Source organism: Drosophila santomea, chromosome X (genome assembly GCF_016746245.2).
Source record: "Drosophila santomea strain STO CAGO 1482 chromosome X, Prin_Dsan_1.1, whole genome shotgun sequence".
Classification (NCBI taxonomy): Eukaryota; Metazoa; Arthropoda; class Insecta; order Diptera; family Drosophilidae; genus Drosophila; species Drosophila santomea.
Genome location: NC_053021.2, coordinates 4,308,041 through 4,321,614, shown reverse-complemented (window position 1 = coordinate 4,321,614; position 13,574 = coordinate 4,308,041). Strand labels below are relative to the sequence as shown.

At 46.1% G+C, this 13,574-nt stretch overlaps 1 protein-coding gene and 1 long non-coding RNA gene across 4 annotated transcripts; both read left to right on the top strand.

Annotated features, from left to right (window-relative positions):
- The first annotated feature begins 627 nt into the window (after nt 1-627).
- On the top strand, nt 628-4,721 carry LOC120455308 (pyruvate dehydrogenase phosphatase regulatory subunit, mitochondrial). Its single transcript, XM_039641357.2, has 6 exons — nt 628-2,346; nt 2,423-2,720; nt 2,780-2,993; nt 3,089-3,242; nt 3,306-3,421; nt 3,491-4,721. Exons 1-6 carry the CDS (start codon nt 795-797, stop codon nt 3,971-3,973), a joined length of 2,817 nt encoding a protein of 938 aa, XP_039497291.1. The 5' UTR covers nt 628-794; the 3' UTR covers nt 3,974-4,721.
- A 5,896-nt stretch (nt 4,722-10,617) lies between these two features.
- Nucleotides 10,618-13,198, top strand: LOC120457083. 3 transcript variants are annotated; one of them, XR_005616911.2, is made up of 5 exons: nt 10,618-11,201; nt 11,339-11,843; nt 11,894-11,991; nt 12,047-12,432; nt 12,493-13,185. It is a non-coding gene; the product is annotated as an uncharacterized LOC120457083 (long non-coding RNA). The 3 variants fall into 3 exon arrangements; XR_005616912.2 differs by having other exon boundaries at nt 11,159-11,255; nt 12,131-12,432; nt 12,493-13,198; XR_005616910.2 differs by having other exon boundaries at nt 11,159-11,255.
- Nucleotides 13,199-13,574: the final 376 nt, after the last annotated feature.

Sequence of the window (13,574 nt, the reverse complement as noted above, 5' to 3'; positions counted from 1 at the left end):
TCACTTGTCTTTAGTATAGATCTAATTTCACTTATTTAAAAACTAAAATATCACTTGGAATTTTGCTAAATAAATTTAATTTTGATTGCAGTACGAAAACCATTTGGTTCCAGAAAAAATAGCCAATGATTGATGTACAAAAACAATCTATTAGGTATTTTTTCAGGTACTAAAAGGGACTATATACTTTGTAACTTCATAAATTTGATTATTTTGATACTATGAATCTCTTTATTACTTTATCACTTTATATAAATTATATTAATATTAATATATTAATTCTAAAAATGAATGAATGATTACGGTTCATGCAGATCGTGTTTATGTTCACCTTTATATTGGTAGTAATTCCACGATGCGAAATAATGCTGACTAGATTAGAATTTTAGGGGTAAATAGTTTTTGTAAACAAACTTTTTGCTCTTAAAATTCTAAGCAAGGCAGATTATTTGAGTTCCTGATGCTAGACGGCCACTGCGCTTGAAATTAATATTTATATTTTGATATTTATATTTACCCAATCTCATGCCATTCAAGTTTCGCGCCAATGGTTCGAGTCTCCGCGGAACGCCTTCCGATAGTCATCGAAGTCTTGACCCACCTCTGACCGCAGACTCATCTGGTCACTCTACCTCTGTGTTGTTATTGTGCCGAAAGCCAATTTACTAATCCAAAGCACAATACAGCGTATATAGATAGTGCCCTCCAGTGCATCCGGTGACCTGCAGGCGGAATCAGTTTGGTCCCATGAGGTTGTGATATATACATACTTATCGTTTGCGCTGGTGGACAAGATGTGGAAACTGCTGCATTGTTCGCGAAATGCAGTTTCTGGACTTCCCAGACGGAGGTGTTCACCTGGCCTTTCGGACGCAGTGCGTCTGGCTAGTGGTCAGACGGATCAGGCTGATGAGCGGGTGCTGCGGAAGCGGAAGTTCCAGCCGCAACAGGCGGCGGATCTCAGCGAGGAACTGGCCGGTCAGCTGCCCGTCAAATCGCGGGTGGTCATCTGTGGCGGCGGCATCACCGGCGCCTCGGTGGCCTATCACCTGGGGCTGAGTGGGTGGGGTGGTGAAACGCTGCTCGTGGAGCAGGATCGCGTCGGTGGCGAGCTGCCCTGGACCGCCTGCGGATTGGCGGGTCGCTTCGAACCCAGCTACACGGAACTCAAGCTGGCCGAGTACTCCATTGATCTGATTAAGCGACTGGCGGAGAACGGATTGCCCACCGGATGGCGACCGGTGGGCAGTCTGAATCTGGCCCGAAGCTGGGACCGCATGACCGCCTTCAATCGCATGAAATCGCAGGCTTTGGCCTGGGGCATGCGTTGCGAAATCCTTTCGCCAGAGCAGTGCGCCCAGCACTGTGAACTGCTCTCCTTGGACGGCATTGAAGGTGGCCTTTGGATACCTGAAGACGGGGTCTGTGATCCGCAGCTAGTTTGCCAGGCCTACATGACCGAGGCGCAGCGATTGGGAGTCCGCATAGTAGAGCATTGTGCCATCAAAAAGATACACAGCGAGCACGGCAAGGTGCGGAGTGTGGAGACAACAGCTGGCGATGTGGAGTGCGAGTACTTTGTGAACTGCACAGGCTTCTGGGCACGCGAGGTGGGCACCTTGTCCAAGCCGGTGGTAAAAGTGCCACTAAAGGCAGTGGAGCATCACTATCTGCACACGAAACCCATCGAGGGACTCAGTCCGGACACGCCCTTCGTCAGGGATTTCGATGGGCGCATATTCTTTCGGGAGTGCGAAGGTCACATTCTCGCAGGCGGCTTCGAGCGCGAGGCGAAGATGGTGTACGAAGATGGAGTGATTCCTCTATCGCAGACAGCTCGCCAACATCCGCCGGACTGGGATCACTTTCACGAGCTGCTCGACGCCCTGTTGCTGCGGGTTCCCTCCTTTAGAGATGCCACGTTGGATAGACTCACAAACTCGCTGCAGGTCTTCTCGCCCGACTGCAAGTGGATCCTAGGGGAAGCGCCAGAAATCCAAAATTACTATGTGGCGGCTGGCAACAAGACCATGGGAGTGTCCGCATCCGGAGGCATTGGACGCGTCCTCACCGATCTAATAACCAAAGGATCCACTTACCTCGACCTGCACATCTTGGATATCAGTCGGTTTCTGGGGCTGCACAACAACCGAAAGTTCCTGCGGGATCGCTGCAAGGAGGCACCGGGCAAGCACTTCGAAATCAACTATCCATTCGAGGAGTTCCAGACCGGCAGAAACCTGCGCATGTCGCCCATCTACCCGCAACTTAAAGAGGCGGGCGCCGTTTTTGGCCAGTCGATGGGTTACGAGCGACCCAACTACTTCGACCAGCAGGACAAGCACGGTGGGTATATGTTTATGTATAGCCATAACCATATTATATGATACAAATGATTATCCGGCTTGAATCTATATTTCAGATGAATTCGGCTTGCCGCGTTTTCGGATTGCCCAAACGCGAACCTTTGGCAAACCGCCGTGGTTCGATCATGTGGCCTCGGAATACCGCGCCTGTAGGGAACGCATTGGCATAGCAGACTACAGCTCCTTCACGAAGTACGACTTCTGGTCGAAGGGCAACGAGGTGGTGGACCTGCTGCAGTATCTCTGCTCCAACGACGTAGACGTGGCCGTGGGCTCTATCATTCACACGGGCATGCAGAATCCCAATGGGGGCTACGAGAACGACTGCTCCTTGGCACGCCTCTCCGAGCGGCAGTAAGTAGCTTGCCCATCCTGCTCCACATGGCCATTGATACACTTATTCGCTTTTTTAGCTACATGATGATTGCACCCACCATTCAGCAAACGCGCTCCATGTGCTGGATTCGCAAACATATGCCCAATCACCTGAGGGCCAAGGTGAACGTGGCGGATGTGACTTCGATGTACACGGCCATCTGCATCCTAGGACCCTACTCCCGCATCCTGCTCTCCGAGCTTACCGACACCGATCTCACGCCCAAGAGCTTTCCCTTTTTTACCTATAAGGTGAGAGATTTCAAAGAAAATAGCCTTCCCATTTATATTTCTCAATGGATAATTATGCCACCTTTTCGTTTTAAACCTAACCCAATATTTTCCAGGAACTGGATGTGGGCTTGGCCGACGGCATCCGAGTGCTGAACATTACCCATACGGGTGAATTGGGCTATGTCCTTTATATTCCCAACGAATATGCCTTGCATGTGTACTCGCGACTTTACCAGGCAGGCCAAAAGTTCAACATACAGCATGCAGGTATGATATTGAAAAGAGAACTACTCCCCTTCAGAACTTGAATTTCCTATTTGTCCATTTAAGGTTACTACGCCACCCGCGCCCTGCGCATCGAAAAGTTCTATGCCTTTTGGGGACAGGATCTGGACACCTTTACCACGCCGCTGGAGTGTGGACGCAGCTGGCGCGTCAAGTTCAATGTGGGTTACAAAGAGAATAGTCCTGAAAGACCGAAAAGCACACATATTCCATGCATATTGTTTTTACAGAAACCCATCGACTTTATTGGCCGCAATGCATTACTAAAGCAGCGCGAGGAGGGCGTTAAGCGCATGTATGTGCAGCTCTTGCTGAACGACCACGATCACGAGGTGGATATGTGGTGCTGGGGCGGCGAGCCCATCTACCGCGACGGGGTCTACGTGGGTATGACCACCACTACCGGCTATGGGTACACGTTCGAAAAGCAGGTCTGCCTGGGCTTCGTGCGAAACTTTGACGACGAGGGACGGGAGCTGCCGGTGACTAATGAGTACGTGCTGTCCGGCCACTACGAGGTGGAGGTGGCCGGCGTGCGGTTCGAGGCCAAGGTCAATCTACACTCGCCCAATCTGCCCACCAAGTTTCCAGATCGGGAACGCGAGGCCTACCAAGCCACGCGCGACAAGCCGGACCAGGCGGATCTTCTATCGTATGGCGGTGGGACCACGGTCAAAGGCACCGGAATACCAACGGATGGGCATGGACTGTAGGGATCGACGGAGCTGGGCTCCCTCCCGACCAATATCATCTGTCATCTGGACGTGCCAAGCAATGGAGCACTCACTTCGTTCATTTCTAGTTCAACTCGAGAGTCTCAAAAGCAAAGCGATATTATTCAATTTAGTACGATAGGGAATCGAGCGAATATGAGATAGGCAATTGGCTGATTACAACCAAGAGGTTAGGCTGCTTAACGTAGAGGAAACACAAATGTGGTGAAATGTTGAGTCAACTTAATATTCATGGAAAGTTTTTGTTCTTACAATTTGAATTTGTTAATGGAGATTTTAAACGAATTGTTTAATAACTTTGGTTAGATCTAAGTACCAGAATGCTAGAAAATGTGGTTAGCTTTTCGGTAATTTTGATTGTTTGTCTAAAGTGGTGTCAATTAAAGGTGTATGTACAATAAGCTCCACATGCGATGTATATATAAGAATCTTCCGTGATATTGGAATAATTGAGGTTTTGCACATTGTTAAAAAATGACACAAACAGGTTACAAATTTTGCTCAAGAAAACATACAAAAATAATAAATAATATGAAAGGTGTTCATGAAACAGAAGATAAACAAACAGAACATATTTCTGAGCAGTTTTTTCAGACAGTTTTGATTGATCTTTTTTTTTACTAACCCAGACGATTGACTTTGTAATTTATGGTGTGGTATTATATGAATCACACCCCACACATTGTATTGTACTATATTTATACAAATACATTTACTGTTTGCAAAAGCTTTTTAAGAAGTTGATCTCCCAAGCTGCCAAAAAGTTGAGCAGCTGTTTGTTGCTCGGGGTGTGTTGGGTTTTCGCTGGATTTTCGTTGGGTTTTTGGTTTTTGGCCAAGACATTCAGGCAGGCGTGTGCTAATGCCCAGAAAACTCTGGCCCCAAGATTGCAGCACATGTTTTGGCCAAGTTTCGACGACTGGCTTGGTTTAGCTTAGCTTGCTTTTGCTTTGCTACAAAAGTTTGCTTCCCCAAAAATGCAAAATTCTGAATTAAGACTACTGGTGGTCGGTGTCTGTTGTTCCAACCCCAAAGTTTCCCCACCACTCCCCCGTTTGGCCTGGAGTCACTTTTGGCCACGCTTGGGTAACTCTTCTGGCCAAGTTCTTCGGTTCTCTCCCGGTTCCCTGTTTCTCGGTCTCCATTCTCCATTCCCCCAGTTGTGTAGGATTACAAACTATCTTTTTGTTAGTAATTAGCTGCACACGATAAACGTGACATTATTATTGTTGCCAGGCAGTTGGGCAAAAGTTTGGCTCTGATCTGAGACTGGGACTGAGACTGGAACCCCTATCTTGGACCATTTGTTGGATTTGCTGGATTTGTTGGCCTGGCTGGCTTTCTTCGGCTGTGGCGCATTTGAATTTTGCGAGGATGAGGTTGTGGATGTGGATGTGGATGCGGATGAGGACGAGGACGAGGAGCTGGGCTCGCCGGGCCGTTTTACAAATGAGCATTTGTTAAATCAAAAATTCAAGTGGCAACGCCGCACTCCAATGGCGCCAGCTATCCAGCTCTTCGTCATCCGCAACCACATCCCAGCCAGAAATGATCAATGTTGAGACCCCCCCTAGCCCACAAATTGTACTCACTGTCTGATGGCTCCTCCTTCGGGTCGTGTAATTTATGCCCATTTATTGTGTGGTCGCTCCTACCGTCTTGCCTTTGCCTGTGGTTTCTGCGGAGAGCAATCACTGAATTTGCATACAAATGTCCCATCCTCATGGCATCCCAGAGCCATTCCAGCCATCCCAGCCCGACGTGGACTCCTGATTCCGATTCTACTTCTGATTCAGAATCAGATTTTGATTTCGGTTGCCATCGTCTTTGCAATTCTTGCACCGCGTGTCTAGGGTCAATTTCAATTTGTGGTCTGAAAAATGGAAACCGTAGACATGAGACTCCATCGCGGTCTCCACATGCACACATATAAAGGAAAAAACGGAAAAGTAAGGCTACGCAGAATATTTCCTCAAATATTATCAATCAAAATTCTGACTGATGACAAGTCCCAGGCATAAAAAGTCCGCACGTGCTTAATTGGAACTTAGATCTTTCCTGCCAGCTGGTCGAAATTCTAGATCTTTCCTCCCATCTAGTCGAAATTCTGGATGAAATATATTGGCGGGAAACGTTTAAGGACACCATTTTCACAATGGGATATTTCGCAGAGAAAAATAGTTACGCACGTGAATCGTTGCAGTTACAAGGTTTTTCTTGGAACTGAGTACATAACCCAACTTTACTGTTAAATAAAAACTTCCTATAATCCTTAAATCTTTGGCTTCTCTGGAAATCTTTGCTTTGTTTCTACTTGTACATAAGAAATTTCTACATAACCCAACTTTAGTCTGAATTCTACATAGTTCTTCGGTAAACCGCAAAGAAAAAATGTCTTTACTAGTATTTGTACTCTATGCACTACATAACCTAAATTTACCGTAAAACAAACTTTTATTCGTATTTCAGAATTTTAGTTTTCTGGAAATCCCCAATGAAAAAAGGTTGGTTTGCGTGTATTTGTAGCTTATGCACTACATAACCAAACTTTACTGTATAAAACAAAATCTAGTTTTCTCAGAATCCGCAAAAAAAGATTGGTTAGCTTGTGTTTGTACTTCAGACTGCGCTACATAACCCAACTTTGCTGTACAGGTCAAACTTTTATTCGCAATTCTGGTTTTCTGCATAAATCCAATTTGCTTTTATTTGTAATTTATCCTAACTTTACAGAAAACAATCACACACATAATTCTCGGAAAACCACATAATATATATAGATAGCGTTGCAATTACTATAGGTGCCTTAATTGATCGAAAATCACTTATAATAATACTGATTCTTACCAGAATTAACTTTTCGTTCGTTCTTCTTCCCAAGCTCTTGGCACTTTGCGTCCGAACTCGAAGAGCGGTCATCAGAAAAAGAAAGAACGCAGGGAGTAAAGCAGAGACTTTAGGACCAAATTGGCACTATCGAATATTAGTCAACTCCATTTGGGACTGTCCTAAAAATATCGATTCTCAGGAGGTGATAATCGAAATCACGGTTTCCAAAGCGTCACTATCTATTTTTGCTTTCCAAATAAAAATGAAGGGTTAATAATGAAAACCTAGTTTTCATTTCAAGTTTGAAAGGCATAATTAGATTCTAAATTAAAATTAAAAAGTACATAATAAAAGCAAGCTGAGGGCATGAGATAGATAGAGATAGATAAAGATTTAATAGAGATTTTTAAAGGCGTCTTAATCGGTATCGCAGCTTTTGGGAGTTGCCATCTCAACATTTTAATATCGCTAGGTATTGCCTAGGGATGGACCAAGAATTCTTGGAATTCTTCTGCTTTCAACATATGCGTGTTTACAAATGCCTCAAATCGGTTAAGAATTCTAGCACCTCAAGATGGATACGGTTTATTTGTATTTTATGAAGTTTCCAGCGCCAAAAGGAGAGATCAAAGATCAAAGCCCAACTAAGAGTCACAGCGCAATAATCCTATTTGGCAGGTTCTGTACTTATTAACAAAATGAATTTTATTAAATTATATGAAGCATTTATTTATCTTTTAACGTGTTTGAGGAAGACCAGCATAAAACACCCGCGTCTGTTAAAGATGGACACCACTCAGTTCTGGATTTTCCTGGATCTTCAAGTTTTTTAAAAGAGGTAATAAAACATACATATCTAAAATGTGTTTCATGTGTTATATTCAAACTTTTGTTCAAATCCATATAGCTAATGTTGCGAACTAGGATATAGTGGGTGGAATACATTATTCTTCGCTCTTTCTGTTACAATTTTAAAATGTGATTTCTAGTCCGTTTCATGGCAGTGCTCAAGTTCTCAATTTCCAAACAAAATGTGAACAAAAGACGAGCCGCAATTATTTGGGAGCAGTCAGTGCTCATGTCCTCCTGTCTATTGGCCCAATATTTGTCCATCCGGGGGATGCGGCTGGAGGCCGGAATTCAGAGTTGGAGAATTGGGACTCGGCACGACCGATGTTTGCACAAAATTAACAAATGCCGAAATGCCGGAGACCATGAGCCGGATTAGTTTCGATGGGATAATGATTTCAAATCTCTGGCCGAAAGTAATGCGCCTCATTAGTGGCTAAGCTCCCGGCTCCATGGTTTTCCACCGCCTTCGGCCATGTGGATTCCGTCCGTATTTCTAGTCCGGCAAAGGACAGACAGCGTGAGGGATACAGATAGAGAGAGAGAGAGAAGGAGAGAGCTTTGTTTGCCTAATTTTCCACGTTGATTTTCTAGCCGCAAAACAAATGAAACGTTCGCTGCATATTAAGCATCTAATTTAATTTGCCAGAGCGCAAAACCAAAACGGGAACTGAAGCCGGGAAAAAGAAGTGGAAAAGTCAACCCCCGGGACGACGACCAGTGGGTGGTGGGATATGGGTGGGTGGATTTGATTTTGGACCGGCTTAAATGCTTCATAATGAAAATCTGTGATATCTTGCGGTACGGCTTTGATTTTTCCCTTCTGTTTGCCGTCACTCAAGTGGGTGATGTTGATTGTTTGTCAATAGAGGACCGGGACTCAGGGATTCGGCGACAAGTCCGTTCCTCGGCAGCGGGGGACTGGCATTGGGATTACAACTTTGGAGTGCCGGGCACGTTCCAAGAAGTTATTAGTGACCGTGCCTAAGCCTTTGATTGCCCAACTCCTGGACCTCTCTATATCTTCCCGTGTTGTGGGGCCAAATTCTTCCTAATCCCAGACATCGGGCCCCGAATTGGTCCGTCTTGGCCGCCGTTTCCTCCTTTAGTTGGGAAGCTACGACTTGGTGTCAAAGTCATGCCACTGTGCTTCAAATGCCAGGAAGTGATTTAAAGAGCTCAAAATAAGATGCTGATTATAGATGTGCAAAAGGTTGTAACATACCTTTTGCACATCTATAAATGAACCTTGTCTCAATTAGGCTTACCAAACTTAATTTATTATTTCAGATTTCCGAACAAGCTGGAGGACACTGTGCTCACCCAAGTGGGCACCTTCCTAGCCGCGACACCACCTCCACCCACACCAGCGTGACAAGGCACGCTTCGCTTTCCGCGCCTTTGCATGCGACGAGTTTGTCACTGTGATTTATGCCTGAGAGGGTTACACCAGCGAACGAGCCGCCAAGCGGGAGTGCTGGGTACGGATGAGGATAAGTGTGGGTGTGGGTGTGGGTGTGGGTGTGGGTTGGGTGGGGTCGATGAGTAGTCAAAAAAGCGAGTACACATGGCCGTGCCAGTGGAGAACAAGGAGCGGCAGTCAAAAAGACAGCCGAGCAGAGGAAGCTGCGCCAGTCGGGCGGTCGCAGGCGTCAACAGGATGCGAAGGACGAGGGAAGGGGTGGATCGTCGGCGGGTGGCGGGTGGCGGAGGAGAAAGGCGGATGCGGATGAGCAGGCGAAGGACCAAACGGCGGAGGGTTGCGATTACAGTGTCATTGGCAGCGTCGACGGCGTCACTTTGCGCAGTGCCAAGTGCAGCCACCAGAACCGAATCCAATATCCAAATCAGAGCCACACCACCCAACCAAAACGGGGGAAAAAAAGACGAGCAGGGCAGGGGCGAATCCACGCCCAGCAGCCACAATTGAAAATTTTATTTCATTTTTATGGCTTCTGGAAATTAAATTGTTGTCATCGCATACAAAATTAACCAGAGCAGCGCGATTTGCATAGCCAGCCAAGAGGTGTGACCTCTAACCCCCACCACCCACCACTCGCCAAACAGCACCCAGTACCCATACGACACAGCCAGCGATGTTATTGTTATAGCCGCTGTATCTCACCCGCTGGGCCTGCGGTCTTTAACATTTAGCAAAACATTTGATTGCCATCAGGATAATCCCGAGGGGAAGTCCCAGGACGCGAGGATGTGGGATGTGGGATGCCAGGAGCTGTTTGATTGCCCGGGAGGAGTAGCACATCTCCATAAAGTTCCCAAGCCCCAGGACCTTAAATAAATGTTTATTTTAAGCAATAGCCAGACAATTAAATGCTCAACTTAAATACTGTCAAAGAGGTTTAAGAAAGAAAGCATTTATATATGTACATATGTATGTAAACTAAACGTATTCATTTGACACCCCTTTCATATTATGTCTTTTCAGTGATTTCGAGTGTACAGTTTTTGATTCTTTTCTTTTTATCTAGAAGTGGACTTTAATGGTCAGCAGCGAATGAAAAATCTTAGATTTCAAACTTTAAGTTTCCCGGAAGCCGGAGTCAATTTGCAATTAGATCTTATCCGAAAGCAAACGGACACCCAGGACACGGGGATTTGAACGAGGTCCCGCATAAAAAACTAAACACGCAGCAATCAATCGATTAAAAAAGGGCAAAGGAGGAAAAGTTTTGAGTCAACGATGGGAGATGGGCGATGGGCGATGGGCGACGGGCGATGGCACAGACCAGACGGAGGTGAATGTGGACGATGGGCCACCTATGGTGTCCAGGTCGAGGTCCTGCCGGAAGGACACCCCAGGGACCCGCAGCCAGCTCAAGGAAGTCGCCTGGCTGGCTTTTGTCTAATGCGGCGCTTATCTTGATATTATTTGGCCATAAAAAAGGACACGGACACATGTTCAAGAAGGAGCGTGGAAGACACTGGAAGAAATATTCCACAACTTCTGCATAGAAAGTGCATAGGGAGGTACATTTATTTTTTGATAAACATTTTTATTCTTTGAATCCGTTTTGTATACTTATTCAATATATCCGTGCAGCACTCTTTTGACTCACTGATTGAATGCAAAATATACCAGAATCGTAAAAAAACAGAGACATTTTTCGTCTGAAACCGAATCCTCCAGCCAAGTCATTCTCCTTCGAGGGTAAGGAAAATCGCAACATTTCACATGTCACAACGAGGGCGATTTCCCTACCCATAATAAAACGGACCATGGCGAATCCTGCGGGTTCCGTTGATTTGCTCGCCCGAAAAAAAAAAAACCCAGCCACGCGCGTTTCAAATCCCTTTAGTTACACTGTTTCAAAATTAAATATTTACATTTTGTATGCGGAGGCGGATGCGGCGGGCATGAGGCCTGAATCTCGCTTCACATGTGGGTGCTTCGGCCCGAATTGTGGCATACAGACAATGGATACTGGATACTGGCCATCTAATCGGCGGTGGTGGCTGACGGTGCTCCGTCACTTGTCGTGGTCAGAGTCAGAGGCGCAGTTTGTCAGGGGTAAATTCGTTTCAGATATGTAATATTTGTAGTAATATACCCCTATCTAATTAGGTAATATAAAATCAAACTTTCCAGCATCACAAGTTGTTTTTGGATCTTACTAGTTTCCCTCTAATTCATTACTTTCCCTGCAGGACTGAAAGTTGCTGAACCCCATTGAGTGACGCCACTGCCTGGCACATATGAGCTCAGATCATCAATCCCTCCGTTGGCTGGATGGGGTGGCGGCCCCCATGCAGTTTCCGACGCGCGTTTATTTAGTAATTTGTTTGTCTCCCGACTTAGTCACGGTTTATGGTTGACATTTATTTTATGAGCGTGAAAAATATATCACTCGCCAGTGGCAGCCAGCCACCATGGAATTCCAGGCGGGGTTGCAGGCAGGTGGCTGCACCACCCACTCCACCACAACGCCACAACACCACCCACATGCACCACTTAAGCCAATTTTGATAGCGACTTATTGATGGCCGAGCGAATGGCGATTTGTGCGTTAGTCTCGCTCGAGCTCGCTGATTGAATCAGTGCGGAAATGGGACGAGTACGAGGACGAGATCGATGGGCAGTTCGTGGTCTGCAATCTGTGTCCTTGTGCCCCTGTGCGACTCAGGCTAGCTGCTTCTAGCACTTGATATATTGGTAAGTTTCGCAGTTGCATTATTGGTTTTTAAATAATGGAATCGTTTTAGAAACGCCGGATCGACAAGGCTTCAGATGTGAGGAAATGTCGACTGGCACTTCCTTTAGCGAGTATTGTTAACCGCTGCTATGCCCATCAATTATGCCGGTAGGTTCCTTACAAACCTATTGGCCTATAAACTAATCGCATAATTGCACAAAAGTAATTATCCTTGGGCTCAGCCCCGGCTAGTTCATTGTGCAGCAACTATGCGGCACATCCTATATATCCTGTCCTGCATCCCTAGGCCCTAGTGCTTAGCCCTCATACCCTGGCGCTCTGATTTTTCCACCTTGCTGGCCAACTATGCGGCTCATCCGCTCCGCTGAACGCCGCCAGAAGGAAGTGCCGTACAGGACCCAAATCGCAGGACGCAGACTGCGGTATGCAGGACTCGGATCGCTGCAAAGCAGTTGAAAAAACACAACGGGCCGAAGAACACAAACAAACACAAGGACAGCTCTTTGTTTGCAGAAAGCGAAAGAGAGGTGAAATTAAAATCAAGCTGTTGATAGCAATCACACGCTCCTGGCTGCCCGAAATAAATAAGTACACAGAAAAAAAACGTTGTCTTCAGTATTAATTATTTAATGTTTCAATGTTGAATAGGTGCTATCCTTGTATTGAGTATACTAAGGCTCTCAGTAAGCTGACATCTTGTTGATTTCCTAAGGAGACCACAATTTGGCGCACCGGCACTTCTCTCAGTGGACATGTCCTGGCTGCCGTCTTTGCAACTCCGATGGCGATGCCGAGAGAGTGGGATGCATGCATCACTAGCCGTCACATGGCCAACTGCCTTGGCTTCCTGCTCTCGACCAGCCTGCGACTGTCATCCATCATTCCATTTACTGGATGCTTGCCATTTCTTTGGCTCCCGAATCTTCGCCTCTTCATCTGCATCTCCTGAAACAAGGCGAAGTGGGGTAAAGTGATGTAGTTAGGGTTGACATCCTCAAGTGGCCCAGTGGCATTGTTCGCCGATTTGCGTTTGTCGAGCGTGCAGTAATTAAGTTGAAGTTGCACAGTAGATCCCCGATAAGCATGGGGATCAGGATACGGCCACGGTGGTTAGGGATAATCCGCAAGGATCAAAAGAATATGGCCCCCGATCTTTTGTGCCTCTTCTGAACATCAATAGGGGCAATTGGATTGACATTATCGGATCGCAGGATGAGGATCTGCTTTGAAGTAATTGTGACCCACGGTAATTGATTCGTAATATAACTCCTGAGTTATTACAGAAAGATCCTTTGATAATAATTTGAAAACGATCACAAGTAACAGTGCCACAGCACTGAGATATTCGAAGTCATGAAGATAATCGTTGCCTTCTGCCTTTGAGCTACTCCTTAACTCTTTTTAATGAAGCACGGCCATTAGTGTTCGATATTTGCTCCACAAAACGGTAAAGATCAGCAATGAAGATCACTCTATTCTCCCCCTCTTTTTCTATAACTCTCTGCCTTTGTGGCCAATTAGCTGCTGCCACAAAATGAAATCATTTCTCACAGCTATTGCTGGCTGGGCCAAAGTAATTAATTGGGGAGAATTATTTACCCCCTCCTCTGCCGCTCTTCCCTCGGCTGACTGATTCTCCAAACGAACAGCCAATCGAAGCGAGAGTCGCTATCTGTAAGAGTGCAAGAAGGGTGGAAAAGACTGGGGAATCGGCGAAAGACTGGGCCCGA